Source organism: Marmota marmota, unplaced genomic scaffold (genome assembly GCF_001458135.2).
Source record: "Marmota marmota marmota unplaced genomic scaffold, marMar, whole genome shotgun sequence".
NCBI classification, from domain to species: domain Eukaryota; kingdom Metazoa; phylum Chordata; class Mammalia; order Rodentia; family Sciuridae; genus Marmota; species Marmota marmota.
Genome location: NW_026000205.1, coordinates 4,085,170 through 4,104,358, shown reverse-complemented (window position 1 = coordinate 4,104,358; position 19,189 = coordinate 4,085,170). Strand labels below are relative to the sequence as shown.

The following is a 19,189-nucleotide window of genomic DNA, read 5'->3' as shown; positions in this document are numbered from 1 at the left end:
AGGGGAGCAAGCTAGGTTAGGTCAGTTGAAGGCTAGTGAACCTTGTTACACTCCTCAAGTGAGTAACATGTTTAAGTTTAAGGCAACGAAGGAGAAAATACAAAACCAAGCAGAGCTTTATCCGGCTTTTAGTTACCCATTAGGCATCTGCAGACCCAAGTAAATTGTCCATGAGTGAAAGCAGCTTATAATTCTCTTACACTTCCATGGGTAAGGACATCAACATGGGTACTGCAGGGTCCTTTAGAGGCATTGAAGGGGACACTTCTGCTTTGGTTGGATTCCCCATAGAGCATGATTCCTTCTAGAACTTTCTGGTACTCCAGTTACAATAACTCAGCTCCCTTAGTTTAAAGGCAGATACTGGAGAGGCTGTACATTGGGATTCAGAGGTCACTAGGTTAACCAGTGTGAGTTTCTGCTGTGAGTTTCTGAGGAATTGAGTGGTGGGATGAATGCCCCCTGGGCCACGCCCTTCCTGCCTGTACCCCTGGGCAGCTTCCTTCCAGCCCTTGGATCACTCCACCTTTTGGTCACTAGTCACATAGGCAGGATGTGGGGGAAGGAGGCATGAGAACAAAGGAAATCTAAAATGAATAAAAGGGCAAGGCCCCCCACCCCCACTTCCTCAGACACCCAGCTCTGGGCCCCTTCTCTTCAGGGAAGTCCATCTCTGATCCATCCTTGAAATAAAACTTGCTTTCTACACTTGCCTGGGCGTTTCTCAGGTGTTCAGTCTTCACACTGGGGAAATGACACTCGGCCTGATCTCCTCACAGGCACCCAGTATCAGAATCCAAGGTGGTGCTCACCAGGGGACGGTCCCATGTGCAGTTCCCACATATAGTCCCTCTCTGTTTGGGATGTCAGAGGGTGAGAACAGAAATAAGATAACTTGACCCGGATTGGGAGTGTGGGGGGGTGGGACAGATAGCCGTGTTCTCCGTCATAGGGGGAAACCCACATTTCAGCCAAGCCTGGAAGGTGCTGAGTGATTTGGGCCCTGAACTTAGACAGTTTTAGCAGCTGTCAGAGGCCACAAGATTCAGGAGACCACAGGGGTTGGAGAAATCCTCTGAAGCCTGTTCATTTAGGCACTTAACTGGATTGCGGGGGACTATCAACTTCCTCTAGGCTGGGTCCTCACCAGGTCAGGGTACCTCACCTCGGATTCCTGTCCCTGAGTTATCAACGCGCACTCTGGCTTCCCCTTGTGGTGGAAGCGGGCAGACAGGCCTTTAACCCATTAAGTCCCAAACCTATGCCCGACACCTATCAAAGCTTAAATTGAGCCACAAATATACTATTTACAGTCACTTTTGATATAAAAAATAAGGTTTTAGAGTTCTATACTTTTGATAAAGTAATGGGTGTATGATTCGAGCATTTGAAAATATAAAGGATAAAGTTCAGATTATCATTGACAACCTATTTTAAGGCAACTGTGTCAATTTCATTAAGCTATGCACAAAATTTAATTGGGATGTAATGGGTTAAAGTTCTCCCCTTTCCGCTCCCTGATCATTGATACAAAAGTATTCAGGCTACTTATTAATATTCCCTGTGGTGAGGTACCTTGAGGCACACTTGAAATCCCAGCTACTAGGAAGGCCGAGGCAAGACAGTCACAATTGGACGCCAGCTTGGGCAACTCAGTGAGATCCTGTTTCAAAATAAAGATCTAGGGGTAGAGGTCAATGGTAGAGCACCACTGGGTTCAATTCCCATTACCAAAAAAAAAAAAAAAAATGAGCTCATTTACTTGCAGAGTTGTTACCCAACCCAAATAAGCCTTTGGTTCCATCCCCAGAAAGGTAAGGAACAGGCCACCTATGAGGGTCACCGTTAATAAGATCTGAATAGAAGTTTTAGGTGACTGCACTTCAGTGTGTGACCAAATGAAATCTAGAGTTTAAAGATGATTAGCCAAGGAAAGGGACACTCCCAACTAAAGCAAAGACTCACACCTTTGGTGCCCTGACTCCTTTGCTTTATTTAACAGTAGTCCCCTCTTTTCTGTATTTCACTTTCTGAGATTTCAGTTACTCCCAGTCAACTCCTTCCAAAAATATTGAATGGAAATTTTGAGAAATAAACAATTCATGTTTCAATTGCTCGTTGTTCTAAAGAGTGTGATGAAGTCTGGTGCTGGCCAGCTTGCTGAATCATCCCACTGCCCAGTGTATCTGAGCTGTATACATTACCCACCCCTTACTATCTGTCTAGGTGTTCAGATGACTTTGGCAGTATCCGAGCGCTTTGTCCTGTTTGCCATGGTTTCCCCGTGCTTAAAACAATGGAGGGAGCAGGTGGATCTAGTTCACCCTGTCATACCCTGCTCCTCACTGCGCATGCCCACCGCACTTACTTCGACCACCTCTCAGCAGCTGCAAGGAACCTGGTAGAGGGCACAAGCATTGGCTTGTGTAGGAGCGAGGTTAGCGCTGCGAAAAATGGATGCACTGGTCAAGCCAGACCGGGTCTTTACTCCTGATGGCAAAAAACCTCACCATCAAAACAGCACCGTGGTACGTTGGTTCAGAATTAGCAGTGGGACCAGAAGAAAAGCACAAAACCAGAAAATTGAAAGATAGAAAATTAGTGGTGGACTTCGTCATGAACAATGTTCTGGTCTATGAAAAACTAGACTAAAAATCCCACCATCACTTTGGCCAGGAATTAAGTTTGAGAACTTAAAACGAGCAAGTGTCCTCTTCTCCCTCTGTCTCCTCCTCCCTCTCTCCTGTCATCTCCCTCCCTCTCCTCTACTTTTTGGTTTTTCTGTGGGTTTTTGTTTGTTTGTTTGTTTGTTTTGTTTTTTGGGTTTTTTTTTTTGGTACCAGGGATTGAACCCAGGGGTGCTTAATCACTGAGTCACATCCACAACCCTTGTTATATTTTATTTTGAAATAGGGTCTTGCCAAGTTGCTCAGGACCTGGCTAAGTTGCTGAGGCTGGCTTTGAACTCATGATCCTCCTGCCTTATCCTCCAGAGCTGCCAGGATTTCAGGCCTCTCCTCCACTTTCTCATGGCTGTTCAATTACCTTTATCACAAACATTTCACGTGCAACTATTTCAAAGTGTTTAATTAGAATTATTCCTTTAGTTAGTAAATAAATGTGCCTCTGCAAAGAAATCCTAAATACAACACACAGTGAGCGCTTAGCTACGTTTTAATGGACTCATCCCACGGTATCCACCGGATCTGCCTCCAAGGATTCATTTAACCACAGGCAGATTGGAAATGTTAATGCATTGAACATTGAACGTTTGCAGACTTTTCTTGTCATTAATGCCTGAACTGCACAGTATAACTATTATTTACATAACGTTCACATCATACTGAGCAGTATATATAAGCCATTTAGGGATTCAAGTATCAAGAGGGTGTGCTAAGTTATGTGTGAATGCTGTGGCATTTTATAGGGACATGGACTTTAATATTTACATGAACTTGAACATCCATGGAAGTGCCATGGGGGTCCTGGAACCTATTCCTTGCAGACACCAAGAAATGACTGTACATCAATTTGGGGGAAATTGACATGATTCATCCAAATTTTGACATGTTGATTCTTCCAGTCTGGGAAGATGCTATATCTCTGCATTCATTTAAATTTTCTCTGATTTATTTCATTACAGATTAATATTGTTCAGGATCCAAGTCCCATACCTGTTAAATTTTATTAACCCCTGTTTCATTTTGTGAGTGACTGTATTTGAGTTGTACTTTTAACTTAGGGACCAACTGATAATATATAGAAATAAATTTGATTTTCATATGTTTTCATATATTTCCACTTTGAACTTACTTTTTCATTCTAGGATGTTTTGTTCGACGTTTTGTTTGGTAGATTCCTTAGGATCATCTATGTAGAAAATTATGTCCTTGCAAATAGGGACAGTGTTACTTCTTCCTTTCCAATCTTACATTTTTTCATCTTGTAACTCTGTGTCAGACTCCTGGAGGAACTGCCAGACCATTTTCCAAAGTGACTATGGCGCTTTACATTTGCACCAGCCATGTCTGAGGAAGGCTCTTCCTTCACATCCTCGACACCTTGTTATTGTGCCACTTTTTGACTGTGATCCTCCAAGTAGGTGCAAAGTGTTGTCTCGCTGTGATTTTGATTTGCATTTCCCTGGTGAATGATGATGTCAAGCATCTTTCATTGCTTATTGGCTATCTGCAAATCTTTCTTGGAAAAATGTCAATTTGAATCTTTTGTCCATTTTAATTGGTTATTTGTCTTTCTGTTGAATCGCAGAGGTTCTTTATATATTCTGGACACAAGTCCTTTATCAGATAGATGATTTGCAAATCTGTTCACTCATTCTGTGTACCTGGGTTCAATCCCCAGCACCATAAAAAAAAAAAAAGCTATTTTGTCCAGATTGAATGGTCTTGGCACATTTGTTGAAATCAATTGAACAGAGTCATATGGTTTTATTTCTGGACACTCAAATCGACTGATGTATAACATCTATCTTTGTGCCAGTACCACACTGTCTCTGATGCCCCTGCCTGAGATGAATATTCTGATGCTAATCATGAGAAAAACCCAGACAAAACCAGTTAAAGAATATTCTAGGGCTGGGGATGTGGCTCAAGCGGTAGCAGGCTCGCCTGGCATGTGTGCGGCCCGGGTTCGATCCTCAGCGCCACATACAAACAAAGATGTTGTGTCTGCCGAAAACTAAAAAAATAAATATTAAAATTCTCTCTCTCCCTCTCTCTCTCTCTTTAAAAAAAAAAGAATATTCTACAAAATAATTGGCTGGTGGGGGTGTAGCTCAGAGGTAGAATGCTTGCCTAGCATGCCTGAGGCCCTGGGTTCCATTCCCAGCACTTAAAAATAGTATTAATGAGGAGGAGGAGGAGAATGACAGCTGGTGATCTTCAAAAGTGGGAAGACCATGAAAAATAAACAATAAAATTATATATATTTACATATATATATATATACATATATATATATGTGTGTGTGTGTGTGTGTGTGTGTGTGTATACATACTTTTTTTTTGGTACCAAAGATTGAACCCAGGGGTGCTCAACCACTAAGCCACATCCTCAACCCTTTTTTTAAATATTTTATTTAGAAACAGATCTTGCTGAGTTGCTTCGGACCCGCTAAGTTGCTGAGGCTGGCTTTGAACTTGCAATCCTCCTGCCTCCACCTCCTGAGTCCCTGGGATTACAGGTGTGCACCACCATGTCCAGCAGTATTTGTGGTTCTGAACTGAGCCCTCTTGTTAGGGTGGATGCTATGAAGATAACTGTCCAACTGACGGAACCTGAGGATCCCATGGTAGTAAGTTCTAGTGTTAATTCCTGATCCTGGTTTGATAACCTGAGAACACGCTTATTTGTCAGAATTACACAATAATATATTCAGAGGTGAGTCAATGCGACATTATGTTGCCACTTACTCTCAAATGATTCAGGAAAAGAAAGTGGGGAGGTAATTACCTCGTCAGATAAACGGGAGGTTAAGTGGAATGAGCTGAAATGTTTATTAACAGTTCCTGGCATGTTGTCATTCAATGAACTGGAGATATGAAAATGTAAAATCAAGCCACTAAAAATATTAACCAAGCCTGGCGTTGTGGCACACGCCTGTAATCCTAGCAACTCCAGAGGCTGAAGCAAGAGGATCACAAGTTCAAGGTCAGCCTCAGCAATTTAGGCCCAAAGCAATTTATAAGACACTGTCTTTGGGAGAAAAGGGATGCTGGGGAATGTGATTCAGTGTTTAAACACTCCTGTGTTCAAATAAATGAAAAGAAAATATGTAACCAATGAGACTCTTATGCCTGTGTTGCTACTTCTTCACAACCAAATAAACACATGCACACCCAGGTTTTTTAGGTGTGCAGGCTTTTATGGTCAGAGTCGTTCTAATTACTACCACCAGAGGGCGCGTCAGGTTCAGTTAGGGCTTGACTGCTTTGGGGTTTAGATCTCAAATTTAAGCACGGAGCTCCTTTATGCTTTTAAAAATTATTGAGGACTCCCAAAGAGCTGTTGTGGGATAAATAAAATGGGGTTCTCATCACACGGCTCTCCAAGGAAGGAAAAAAAAGCTCTCATTTAGCATTTGCCAATTTCCATAGTATAAATACTGACAAAATGATCCGTTTCAAGCTATCAAACTTTAACAAGTGGCTTGCCTGATTCTCAAAATTTAACAACAGGCCCTCCTGAGCCACTGGAGGATGGCTCATCACATCACTGGTTACCTACCAACATTAATTTTGTATGAATTTAAATTTATGGCTGGGGTTGTAGCTCAGGGGTAGAGCGTTCACCTAGCATGTGTGAGGCTCTGGGATCGATTATCAGCACCACATTAAATAGATAGATAGATAGATAGATAGATAGATAGAGGTATTGTGTCCATCTACAACTACAAGAAGTATTTTTAAAAGAATTTAAATTTAAAAATTTTAGAAGATTTATTTAGTCATTTAAAAAATAACCATAATAAATGTTTTACGTGTTCATATCAGAGCAATCACACCATCGCATGTCACATAACTGCTGGAAGACATCGCTGTATGCTGGGGAAAGGAGCAAGGCAAACGACATCTTAGCAGTACTGTGAAAATAGTTTTGACACTGTGGATCAAAGGCCAAATCTTCTGAAGGGATCTCAGGAACCCCCAGGGACCTCACAGCCCATACTTTGGGAATCGCTGGTTTAGACCTTCAGTTCTGACCTCTCTCTATTCAATCCCATACTCCCCTTTTATTTAATAATGAATGTTTTGTGCCAGGCTTGGTGGCATGCGCCTGTCATCCCAGCAACCCAGGAGGTTGACATAGGAGACTTGCAAGTTCTAGGTCAGCCTCAGCTGACTAGGGATGTAGCTCAGAGGTAAAGTGCCTCTGCGTTCAATTCCCAGTTTAAAAAAAAATCAATAAATAAATAAATTCTCATTATTTTATTATTATGAAATGCAATTCACACAGCATGATTTACCTGCCATATAATCTCTGAGGGAAAAAACTGCAATGCATTATCCCTAGTATAGAAAAGAATCATGCAAAAAAAAAAAAAAACAGCAGCATTTGGGTTTTGGAAAGAAAGCACTGTGTACACAGCTCCGAGGTACAGCCCAGCTTAGCTCAGGGCAGCTCCTAGAACAAACACTAATCCAAGTGTCTCTGGAGACCAAGACAGAAGCTAAACTAGAGTGACCAGCTTAGATTGCGACTCAAATACCACAAGAGGTCGGTGATAGGTGTCTCTGAAGTGGTGACATTTCTCAATAGCAGCTTCTGCCCGAGACGGAGCGCGATTTTCTGTTGGATTACATGTGGCTGCTTCCCTGGAAAACTCAACGTCTATTAAAATGGTGCAAAATTCTTGCTATTTATGTCAGATGGGAGCGGCTCCAGCCATGGTGACTGTTAACAGATTCTTCCTGCAGGCTCCGGGAGATCTCTCCTTGTCAGAGCCTTGCGGTGGGCGTGTGCAGCAGCCGATGGCCAGAAGCCACGCGGATTTACACACACACCTCGCTGGATTCTGAGGTATGTGCAGGGGTGTGGGTGTGCAGGACGCTGGGAGAGGCAGCTCGGCCTCCACAGTGCGGCCAGAGATTCTCCTCTAGGGGGCGCTGGTGCGCTGAGGCCCCGGCAAGGATTCCCTTTTTTCCCTCCCATATTATTGGTGCATTATAATTATACATAATGGTGGGATTTATTGTTATATATATTTGCACAGGCACACAAACACGATATTGTTTCCCAATATCTCTCCTTTCTCTTCCCTCAACCTTCCCTCTAGTTCCTTCCCTATATTCTACTGATCTCCCTTTGATTTCCAAGACCTACACTTGCTGTTCATTTTTCCCCTCCAGCTTCCATACATGAGAGAAAATATACAACCCTTTCTCCACTGATCTCTTCTATTTTCATGTGATTCCCCCACAACTTTTTCCCTCTTATTTTTATCTAGCTTCTACATATGAGTGAAAAATTTGACCCTTGACTTTCTGGGTCTGGATTCTTTCACTTAGTGGGATGTTCTCCAATTCCAATTTAATATTTAATATCACACCATGCTGGGAGTAGTCCCCAGCATGAGTGCCACATACACCTCTGCATCTGCACAGGGAAACGTGGCATTTAGGAGACCTTCACACAAGCGAATGACAGCCAATACTTCAGACTCACTAGGTGCCAGGTGCTATGCTAAGCACTCACACATCTGATCTAATTAACTCTAGCACACCTGTAATCCCAGCCGCTCAGGGGGCTGAGGCAGGAGGATTGCAAGTTTGAGGTCAGCCTCAGCAACTTTGCAAGACCCTAAGCAACTTAGCGAGACCCTGTCTCTAAGTAAAACATATTAAAATGGGCTGGGGATGTGGCTCAAGGGTTAAGCAGCCTTGGTTCAAACCCCAGTACCAAAAAAAATACACAAACACACACACACACACACACCACAGTCTCTATGATGTAAGTGACAGAACCTGCAGTTGACCCAGGTTTCTCAAACTACAAAAGTAGTGCTCCTGACCAGAGGCCTATCCTAAAGACAATGGGACACTCCCCTCCTCCAGTTCCTGGGACACACAGCCAACATCCTTCCATGGCATGGCAGTCACTCTAAGAGAGGAAACAGGCTTCTCATCATTCAGAGAAGAAAAAGAGATGGAAACCCTTGAAGTTTAGAATGAGGGGTGGTAGCTCTGGGCCCTGGGAACTGGGGGGTTTTCTTGCAGACACTCCACCCTAAGGCAAAAGAGGCAGGACTTCTCTCCCCCACAGGGGCCTATGGCCCTCGTGATGGCGAGGGTATGGAGAAACTGGAAGCCTGGCTCATGGCTGGCAGGAATGTGAAATGGTGCATCTGCTGTGGAATAGTCTTGGGTGGTTTCTCAGAAAGTTAAGCAGAATCACCACATGCCCCAACAATTCCACCTCTAGGTGTATTCCGGAAAGAACTGACAACAGGTATCAAGCAAGTGTGCCTACACAGGTCCTTATCAGCACTATTTACAATATCCAAAAGATGGAAACAATCTACATGTTAACACAGTAGGCCTCGGGCTGGGGTGGAGCTCAGTGGTAGAGCATGTGCCCAGCATGCTGAAAGCCCTCGGTTTGATCCAGTTTCCCCTAAACCTCAGTCCTGAGGCCCATCAGCTGGAGCGTGGCAACTCTAGCAGAAATAAAAAACCTCCTTCCTGACAGTGTCAGCAAATGTCTCAGGGTTGTTCTCACTGGGCAGGGTTAAGTCACATGCCTTCCTTGAACCAATCACTGTGGCCAGGGAAAACAAAAGTTGATTGGCTAGGTGTGGGTCCTCTGTCCCACTCTGGAGTTGTTGAGGGCAGAGGTATGGCCAGCCTTTTTCAAATTAAATAGATTGAAAAACGAGAGAAGTAGTTCCCCAAAAGAAAACAATGGAACACTGGGGTGAGGTGGGGAGCCAGGTAGCTGGAATTGCATGTGCAGAGGCTCTTGGGACTTGCCTCTTAAGTTCAAGGATCAGCAAGGTCACTTCTGCTACACTATGGACTTCTGTTACAGCGTCCTCCACCCTGCCCGCAGTTGCATCCTGTATACGGATCCATGAACATCCCTTTCACATGCGTAACTCTCTTATCCAAGTGGGTAAGGCTGTGGCTTTGTACCTCATTCTCCGTACTCGACTGGTAAAAAGTTACCATCTATCTGTTCCTTTTAAAAGTGGGTGTGATGGGGCTGGGTTTGTGGCTCAGCTGTAGAGCGCTTGCCTAGCATGTGTGAGGCCCTGGGTTCGATCCTCAGCACCACATAAAATAAAATGGGGATATTGTGTCCATCTACAACTAAAAAATAAAATAAAGCGTTTTTAAAAAGTGGGTGTGATTGAGTTAAAACATATTTACTTGACATAAACTAATTATTCATCAGTGGGAACATGAGAGTTAGGGAGGCCAAGGGGTTAGGGGACAGTGGAGAGGGATGGAGGGGCAGGGTGGGGGGAAGAGAGGGCGCTAGACTGGAAACACGGAAGGATTGTGGAATTAGCGTGGGGTTGGGAGTTGGGAGCAGGAGGGGAGGTTGGGGTTCATTGGAAAGGAAGAGGGGCTTCAGGAGGCTGGGCGGGAGGACAAGAAGGGGCAAGAAAGAGGCCAAAGGGGCCCAACTTGCGGTAGGAAATGGAGGGGTGGAACAGAGGTGGGGTTAGAGGATGGGCCCCTGGCACAGGGAACAGAGAACAGAGTGCACTCTCTTGGAACTTCAGAGGCCCGGCGAGTGAAGGAGCGGCCGGCTGACCGCGCGGCTGCCGAGGAAGTCCACGGCGAGGGGCGTGGCTGGGGGTGTGTGTTACGCGGTATCCCCCCTCAGAGTTCCAAGTCTTCTCCTCTGGGCCCGCCTCCTCCTCGGGAGTGACAGGCTTATAGCCCAACCAGAGCGCAGGCCGGGTGCGGAGCAGCCAATGGTGCGGCGGGGGCGGGGCTGGGGAGGGGGCTCACAGGCTAGGGGAGGGGGCTCCGGACTTCTGAGGGCTCGGGAGCCGAGACCGGCGAGCCATGGCACTGGGGCTGCAGCGCGCAAGGTACTGAGATTTAGGGACAAAATTATGGGAATTGGGGGGCTCTCCTTCCCGGGACCCCTGATGGGGGAGGTGCGCGGATGAGAGCCAAGGACGCCCCGGGGCGAGCGGTTGGAGGCACACCCCGCCTCACCTTCCAGACCAACTCCTTGCCTGTCCCGCCCCTCTCACCAGGAACGGTTTGGGGGTCGTGATCCCCTATTTCCTGACACCCCACTTCGCTTCCCCGCCTGGTTGGGGTGAAACTTGAGATCCACATGGAATTGGAGGTGGTTGCGTTTGGGCAGTGCCCGGGCTTTCGGGAGTGGGGGGAACCTTTCTACCTTGCATAGTGATCCCTCTGGTCTCCAAAGTCTCAGAATGGAGGTGGTGCTTAGCCATCCTCCGACCCTTGGGATCCCAGGGGATATGGGTGCCTACCTACAAACTGGCCATTCTCAGATAGAGGGAATCCCTTAGGGATTTGCCTTCTGAGTACCAAAAGGAAGAGAGATCCCCCTTGATTGGACCCTTAATGACAGTCTCCCAACCTTGGGTTCCCCTAGAGATAGGCTGAAAAAGTCCGTTTTAGAAGCTGCCTGAGATCCTTCCCAGAAGCCTTTTGGTATCCTTTTAAATAGTAGCGTCATCCCCCTCATAACAGGGAAACGAGCATGACCCTTTTCCCAAAGTCTGACCCCATTCCTCATTCATCCACTACCCCCTCCCAGCCACCAGTCACTGCATACTGAGGGATGAGGGCCACACCCAAGCCTTATTTGGGGGAGAGCCTATGGCAAGGCACTGTGCTTGATTCAACAGGTAACCCCCACACACAAGCTAACTGGAGCACCCCCTGCTCAGTCTCAGCTAGAGTTCATCACCCAGCAGGTGCAGATCTGCTGGGGCAGAGAGAGGCAACCTATGCTCTGGGACCGCTCTCAGGTTTCCATGGGACCTCAGAAAATGTCCCAGGTCCTTGGTTTTCCTATCCAATCTGAGGCGCTCAGCAAGCCTCACGGCTTCCGGCCTCCCTGGCTTCAAAGGTCTGATTAGATCCATCCACACCCCTAAGTTTTTTTACCCCCCCCCCTCCAGGCTCTCTTCTCTCCCAGTCTATTCCAGTCCCTGGCTCTGGGCCCACCAGGGAACTCCATCCCACCCCTTCTGGGCCAGCTGTGGTGGCCCTGCCCCTCCCAGCGCCCCCTCCTGGCCGGGTGGGGGCCCCCTCGCCACCCAAGGCCAGCCCTTTCCTGTGGTGTCATCCCACTCTGCACACCACCCACTCATAACTCGCACCCGGATCCCGGCTCCGCTCCAGCGGTCCTGCGCCCCCAGGATGGCACTTCAGCCAAAGGGGGTGATGGTGAGTGGGCCCCTCTTGCCCCCTTCCCTTCTTCCAGATGCACTTGCAGCCACCCCTGGGCATAGATGTTCTCCGGAAGTCCCTACGGGCACACTATCTGGGTGCCCACGGAGGTCAAGGGTGCCCTGAGGAGATAGGACTTTGGGGATGAACATCCCACGGGATTACCATGTCCTTGAGAACAAGCAAAGTTGGGGTCAGAGAGACTCCCCCAACGCCCACCCCAAGTTCCTTCTCAAACCCAAATCCTGCCTCTGGCCTCTCAGGTCACCTCTGAGCAGTACCAAGAAGGGTCCCTGCCCAGATAAAACCTAAGCCTCTGCCACCGCCCAGTCCACAAAGGTTTGTGAGCCCCCCCCCTCAATACCCAGAGAACCAGGAGAGCCCAGGAGGAGCCCTGAATGTGGGGTGGGGACTCCCTACTTTTGTCAGGTCTTTGCTCCCAGGTCTAAGTCCTTCAGGGTGGGAAGAGGTGGGCTTCTCTCCCTCTTGGTGGGGGGAAGGACCGGCCCTGTCCCCCTTCTCAGGCCTCACCCTGGGGCCTCCTGGCCCTACCCCCTGTTCTTGGCTGGAACACGGGGAAGGGTGGCAGGGATCCAGCAGCACGTCTCGGGCTGGGCCCTGTGCCAAGGGGCTGGACCAGGGTTGGGCATGGGGCCAGCTGAGGAGATCCAGAGGCAGCAGCAGTGGGACAGGGGAAGAGACTGAAGCCACCAGGCAAAGAGGAGCCTGGGAGGGGTCCCTTGGACACCCCCACTGAGGAAGAGCATTGAAAGGCACAGGCCCACCCACTTCTTAGCTGTGTGGCCTTGGGCCAGTGTCTGCCTCTCTGATCTCCAATTTCATATCCTGGGAAATGGGAGGCGTCCCTCCTCCTCCCCACCCCAGACCAAGTTGAGAAGCCAGTGAGGAAAAGGTTGGGGGGGCAGAACTCCTGACAGGTGACAACAAACTGAGTTCAAGTCAGAGTTCTGGGTGGCAGTGGACAGACCTGGCTCTGCTTCTGAGCGCCGTGTGCCCTCAGGCAAGTTCATCACCTCCGAGGACCTGCTTCCACATCAGAATAACCCCGAAGGAAGGTCCAGGTACAGGGTGGGTTAACTAAGAAGTGGATGAGCAACGCTGAGAGTTGACGAGCAGCCCCCCACCCTCACCCCGGGATGCCACCTGGGTTGGTCCTGTGGGGACTCCATTGTTCCAGCTGTGCTGCTTCCTTTTATGAAGGGAGCTCACTTCTGGCCCAGGGGGTTGTTGGGAGGATTTAGTGGGGTCTCTAGCTCCACGAGTGTGTAACACTCCAAAGCTCACATTATGATTCACACCGTTACTAGTCCTCCTCCCAGGGTGCTCATGTAAAAGCCACACACATAATGGCACCTACCAGAGTTACTGTCTAAGCCCACAGGTTTCCCCCGTGCACAAGCCTTCTATCCCTCACGTGGACAAAGGGAGAGTAAGTTTAACTTTTATTTAGCACTAACCAATTGCCAGGTCTAGTTTTCTAAGCCCTTGATATATATCAACTCATTAAAATTCAAAACACCCCACAAGGTGGGTTCCATTACTGTGTCCACCGGGTCCGTGCAACTTGGCCAAAGCCACAGAGCTTATAAGTAGTGGAGTTGGGATTGGAACCCTGAACCCAAGGAACTGGCTTCCACTCTAACTGCAAGGCCAGAAAAGCCAGAAACCCAGAGTGAGGCCCCCACTTCCCGTCAGAACATCCGGAGAACAGACTGGGAGCTGGAAGGAGGTCCTTCTGCAGCCACCAGCTGGCTCCTTCTATGGAGGAAGAAGCCTGCCACCGAGAGGATTAGGAGCCCAGCTGCCTGGGAGGTGGGGCACCCGCCCCACCTCCGTTCTTCTTCCCACTCCCTGTTCCCTCTGTCAGGGCCCCCAGCTCAGGGAGGCCCGCCCACCCCCACCCTCTGGGCAGGAAGACAAACAGGGCTGGAACAGAACAGTACAGGACGGAATGTCCTCTGGGCAGGCAGGACTGAGGCCCCTGCCCCCCACCCTCGGCAGCCAAGAGGGAGGGGATGGGGACCATATCTCACCCCCTCCAACCCTTGACCTAGCCTGCCCCCTTCTGTGCCTCCCACTCTCTTGAACTGAGTGCTTTCCTTCCCTCTGCAACCAGACAAGAAATCTCCTCTGCACCCCTCATGCTAGGGGGTGGGGTTGATGCCACCCCAGAAATGACCTCAGCTCCCCTGAATTTAGGAAGGGACAGCCTCCCCTCCTAGATATTCTGCTTCATTGGGGGTGAGGTGGGGGATCACAAGAGGGGATCAGAGAAAAGACTGAAGATTTTGGAACCTCAGTGCTGGGGTTAAAATCCCAGCTCAGCCAGGTACTGGCCTTCTGACTTCTTGGGCAAAGGACTTCACCTCGCAGAGATTCAGTTTTCCCTTCAAACAATGGAAGTCTAAAAGCTTCCCTCTAGAGGTCTCCTGAGGATGGCATGAGTGCACCCAGCAGAATACTTGCAGCGTCAGACCCATAATGCTTAGCAATTGATGGCTGCTTATTAGGAATGGTTTTTGCCAATATTATAAATGTAGATAAGACTACATATATAAGAAGCAAGAGACCCTTTAATTTTTTTATTCAAAAGCCAAACTACAGCTTCAGATAGACATGGAGTTTGAATTCAAAGATGGTGGCAGAAACAGGATGAAACACTTTAAAACTTGGACATAAATCCAGGACCATAAAACAGAGAAATCTTAGGAGAGCGGGCAGACCCGTGTTCAACCCCTGGCCTCACATCAGCAGCAAGTGCTGCACCTCGCTGCTCTGTTTCCTGGTCTGTTCAACGGGGATAATGGATTTGCTTCCTTGAGAGTTGTCTGGGCATTACGTGGGTTTCCCACTTGGCACGGGTACTGATATAGGAAAACCCTATACGTGGCAGATGTTTCCAACAAAACAGTATTCATCCCCCCAACCCAGCCCCACTCGCAAAATTCAGGTATTTGAAGTTGATTAAAAGGTAGAGGGTGAAGAGCTATCTGCTGGGTAAAAGCCGGGGCTGGTTTGCTGTGTCACCCTGGCGGGCGGCCCCTTAGGGCCCCTATTGGTGCCTCCTTAGACTTTGAGATATCTCTGCTCCAAGATTCTGAGGACTCAGCTCACTGAGGAGGGGAAAGGGCAGTGCAGGGGGCTCCCGGAGGCTGAAGGGCAGGGGACCTGGGAAGCTCCAGCCATCTTCAAGCTCCCTCCCTCTTCTGGCCCCCGGCCAGCTCAGCCATCCCCCTCCCATCAGGAGGCCTCTCTGTCCCCCGGGCGTCCCCGGCTCGGGAAATAAACTGCTTAGAAGTCAGGGAGGGGACAGAGCGGTCCGAGGCATGCCACAGAGAGGAGCGAGGCGCCAGGAGGGCAGCATGGTTTGGCACCAGCACAGGTAAAACCCAGGGCTAGGAGGGCTCAGATTGTAACATTCCAGACCACAGGACGCCACACAGCGAGGCCCATGAGCCCGGGCTCCAAACGCCCCATTTGCTGGTACCATCCATCTCTTTCCCTTCCCGGAACTCCGCCAGTGAACGCTGCCCACGCCCGCAGGTCCAGCACCGAGCTGCGCAAGGAGAAGTCCCGGGATGCGGCCCGCAGCCGGCGCAGCCAGGAGACCGAGGTGCTGTACCAGCTGGCACACACGCTGCCCTTCGCGCGCGGCGTCAGCGCCCACCTGGACAAAGCCTCCATCATGCGCCTCACTATCAGCTACCTGCGCATGCACCGCCTCTGTGCCGCAGGTGAGCCCCGCCCCTGGAATTCCAGCCCCCGGGAGGCTCCTCCTCCGGGGAGCCTGAGCCCGAGAGGCCACGCCCCCTGGGTGGAGTTTTCCCGGTGGAGCCCCACCTCCCTGGAATCCGCTCTTCGGGCGAGGCCCCGCCTCTTCAAGTGCAGGGCCAGTCGGAGCCCAGTGCTCCTGGAAGTCCCACCCCTTTAGTAGTCTATCATTCTCAAGGCCCCGCCCCCTAGATGCGCTCTTGAAAAGCCCCGCCTCCTTAGAACTCAAAGCGAGGGCCCTAGCCGTCTGAGGCCCCTCAACCTTTAGATTTGGTGCCTTGAGGAGACTTTCCTGGATGCTCTACTGCCCAGCTTTAATTCCTTGAGAGTTCCTCTTCCCGCCCATCCGGTTGTATAGCTTGTTCCCTTAGCCATTCCCTTGAATTTCCACCCAATTAGAATTCCACTCTGCAGGATTCCCCCGCACCCCCACTCCCACGCGCACCTGGACTCCCAGGACCTTGGAAAGGTTTTATTATGGAGGAAATCGAATTACTCTCAGGCAGGCTCTGCCCCACAGCATTTTACTTCTTTGGGAGACTGCGCCCTTAGAATTCTGTCCCCTGGGAGTCTCTGCTTCTTTATGATTCTGCCCATCTGGAAGGTCCTGTTCTCCAAGAATTCTGGGAAGCTAGAAGTCTGACGCCCCTAGGTCCTGGCCCTCTTGAATTTGGACCCCTGGTGTTGCATCTTCTTAGGGGTCTGCCTTCCTAGGAGTCACACTCCCTTAGAATTCTGTCTCCTGAAAGGCCCTGCTCCCAATTCCAATGCTTGGGACTCCAAGCCACTAGGATGTACCCCCACCCACCTGGACATACCTGTAAGTTCCTCTCAGTGAGGAAAGGAGAGGGAGGCTGGCTGCAGTGGGCCCAGGACTGACTGACCCTCCCACCCCCCGCCCCGGGCACCAGGGGAGTGGAACCAGGTGGGAGCAGGGGGAGAGCCACTGGATGCCTGCTACCTGAAGGCCCTGGAGGGCTTCGTCATGGTGCTCACCGCCGAGGGAGACATGGCTTACCTGTCGGAAAATGTCAGCAAACACCTGGGCCTCAGTCAGGTGAGCTGCCTGCTCCGTGCCTGGCCCTGAGCTGGTGACCACACAGCCTTGGCCTTGCCTTTACGGGACTCACAGGACAGAGGGGATATAGGTGTGTCACCAGACAGCAAGACAGAATAGTCAGGGCTGAGATGGGACAGCCTAGGACTGGGGTAGAGGGTACCTGACCAAGCCTGGGGGGTGGGTACTGGGGACTCCTGGAGAAAAGGACATCCAAGCTGAAACCTGAAGGACCTGGCCAGCTGAGGTGTGTGAAGTGGGCGGGAGCAGCGAAGACCAGGATGGCATGAGCAACCAGAACGTGCCAGGGGACCAGAGGGGAGAGAAGCAGAGCACTGTGGGAAGATGGAGAAGTTCACCCGGCCGGAGCAGGGCGCAGTGGAAGAAGATGGGAGAGAAGGCTGAGAGATGAGCAAGGGCAGGACAGTGTAGGGCCAAGTTAGAAGGTTTGTGTCCAGGGCACTGGGGAGCCATGGAATGATTGGAAGCAGGGGAGAGGGTGTGCCGGAGGGGTAGAATCCGATTCACACTTTAGAAAGAAAGAGTCCTCCTGGGGATAGAGTTGGAGGGAGAGTAAGTAGAGTTTGGGAGATCAGCAAGGGATCACAGGTGGGAGAAGAGGGCAGGGCCCATGGGGGTGGGCAACTGGAGACATTTAGAAAACAGAGCTGGTTAATAGTCTCCACAGCAAGCCCCATGTGGGGATTCCTGTTATTTTTTCTATTTCACATACATGGACTCCACAGTCGCCTTCTGTTCCTTTCCCCTGCCTCATTACCTGACTCTGGGTACCAGTTCCTCTGTTGGTGTGAACTCTTGGACTCAGAGAGGCGAATGTCCCAAGGTCCCCAAGCTAGGAAGGGGCAGAGTCATGCTTCCAATTTCCAAGAGGTAGTGTCAGAAGAGTGAGATGACATTCTGCCACCACCAGGTTGGGAGCCCCTGTGGGTCCCCATCCATCTGTCCCTTCTCCCAGCACTAGGCTCATTTCCTAGACTGAAGCAAGCAGCTGGGTCTCCTGCCTAGCAGGCATGGTTCACCTCAGGGCCTTTGCTCATGCCGCTTTCCTTCTTAGAATACACTCACCCCAGGGCCACAAGACCACCTCACTTGATTTGTTCAACAATTTTTTTTTTTTTAATGTCAAAGAAACTCTCAAGAGGCCACTCTTTCTAAAACAGCCTCCCATCATTACGTCACTTTCCCCAGCCTTGGTTGCCTTCCTGGTGTTTATCATATCGTTGTGAAATGTTGTTTTACTTGGTTTCTTTACTGTCTGTCTCCCCAGACTAGCCGGTAGGCTCTGCAAGGCAGGGCTCTGTATGTGGGGTCACCCCCACCTGGAGGGCCTGGCAAGCAGTGGGTGCTGAATAAATGATAATGAATGAGACAGAGGAGCACCCCAGGCTGGAATTGGGGCAGGGCTGAGGGAGAGAAGAGGTAAAGGGCCAGGGCCCCCCTGAGGCGGCCCTTCCTCCGACCCCTGCTCTGCCCTCTCTGGCAGCTGGAGCTCATCGGACACAGTGTTTTCGATTTCATCCATCCCTGCGACCAAGAGGAGCTCCAGGATGCCCTGACCCCCAGCCCAAGTGAGTGCCCTGGAGGCCCCTGTCCCCACTCTACAGGAGAGCAAGCTGAGGTCACCCCACCCCACCCCGGCGCACCCCCTCTTCCTCTGGACCACCGGATTGGCATAAGTGAAGAGGAGAAATGGCCCCTGCCTGGCTCTGAGGGACACACCCTTCCCGTGGACGATCACTCTGCGCGTCAGGGATGGGGCACCTTTAGCAGCCAAGGTGCTGGAGGGCGCTGGGCCCTCTGCAGCTGCGGGTGACCTGCCCGCCATCCCCTTGCCTCCCCAGGCCTGTCCAAGAAGAAGCCCGAGGCCCCCACGGAGCGGTGCTTCTCCTTGCGCATGAAGAGCACCCTCACCAGCAGGGGGCGCACCCTCAACCTCAAGGCAGCCACCTGGAAGGTGGGCGGGGCCTGGGCCGGCGGGGGCGGGGGCGGGGGCGGGGTCTGGGCCCCTGGAGGTCTGGGGAGGTTGGGAGTCGCGGTGTCCTAGGCCAGGATTTTGCAGGGCTCCTTGAAGCTGGGCCCAGGGGAACTTTAGGGTATTTAGGAATTGGGTGTCCGTGAGGTGGGGGATCTAGGGTCCTTGTCACCTTTCTCAGGCTGGATCTCTATGGACTTGAACTTAAGAGTCCCTGTGGGGCTGGAACCTGGGTCCTCGGAGCTCTCTGAGGTGACTCTCTGAAGTCAGGAATTCTGCTGTTCCTTGTGGGGCCTGCGGGGACTGGCCTCCCAGCCCCGTGGGTCACCCAGGACCCACACGGGACCCACCGCCCCCTCTCCCGGCCCAGGTGCTGCATTGCTCCGGACATATGAGGGTCTACAAGCCCCCCGCACAGCCTTCCCCCGCCGGGAGCCCCGGC

At 50.5% G+C, this 19,189-nt stretch overlaps 1 protein-coding gene across 1 annotated transcript in view; it reads left to right on the top strand.

Moving 5' to 3' along the window:
- Positions 1-10,354: 10,354 nt before the first annotated feature.
- The window catches only part of Hif3a (hypoxia inducible factor 3 subunit alpha), a 29,087-nt gene continuing 20,252 nt past the window's right edge, over positions 10,355-19,189 (top strand). The window contains exons 1-6 of the mRNA XM_048791236.1: positions 10,355-10,560; positions 15,470-15,660; positions 16,609-16,754; positions 18,259-18,343; positions 18,617-18,729; positions 19,118-19,187. Of these exons, the coding sequence (XP_048647193.1) occupies positions 10,535-10,560; positions 15,470-15,660; positions 16,609-16,754; positions 18,259-18,343; positions 18,617-18,729; positions 19,118-19,187 (631 nt within the window). The 5' untranslated portion in view covers positions 10,355-10,534. The remainder of the gene's footprint in view (positions 10,561-15,469; positions 15,661-16,608; positions 16,755-18,258; positions 18,344-18,616; positions 18,730-19,117; positions 19,188-19,189) is intronic.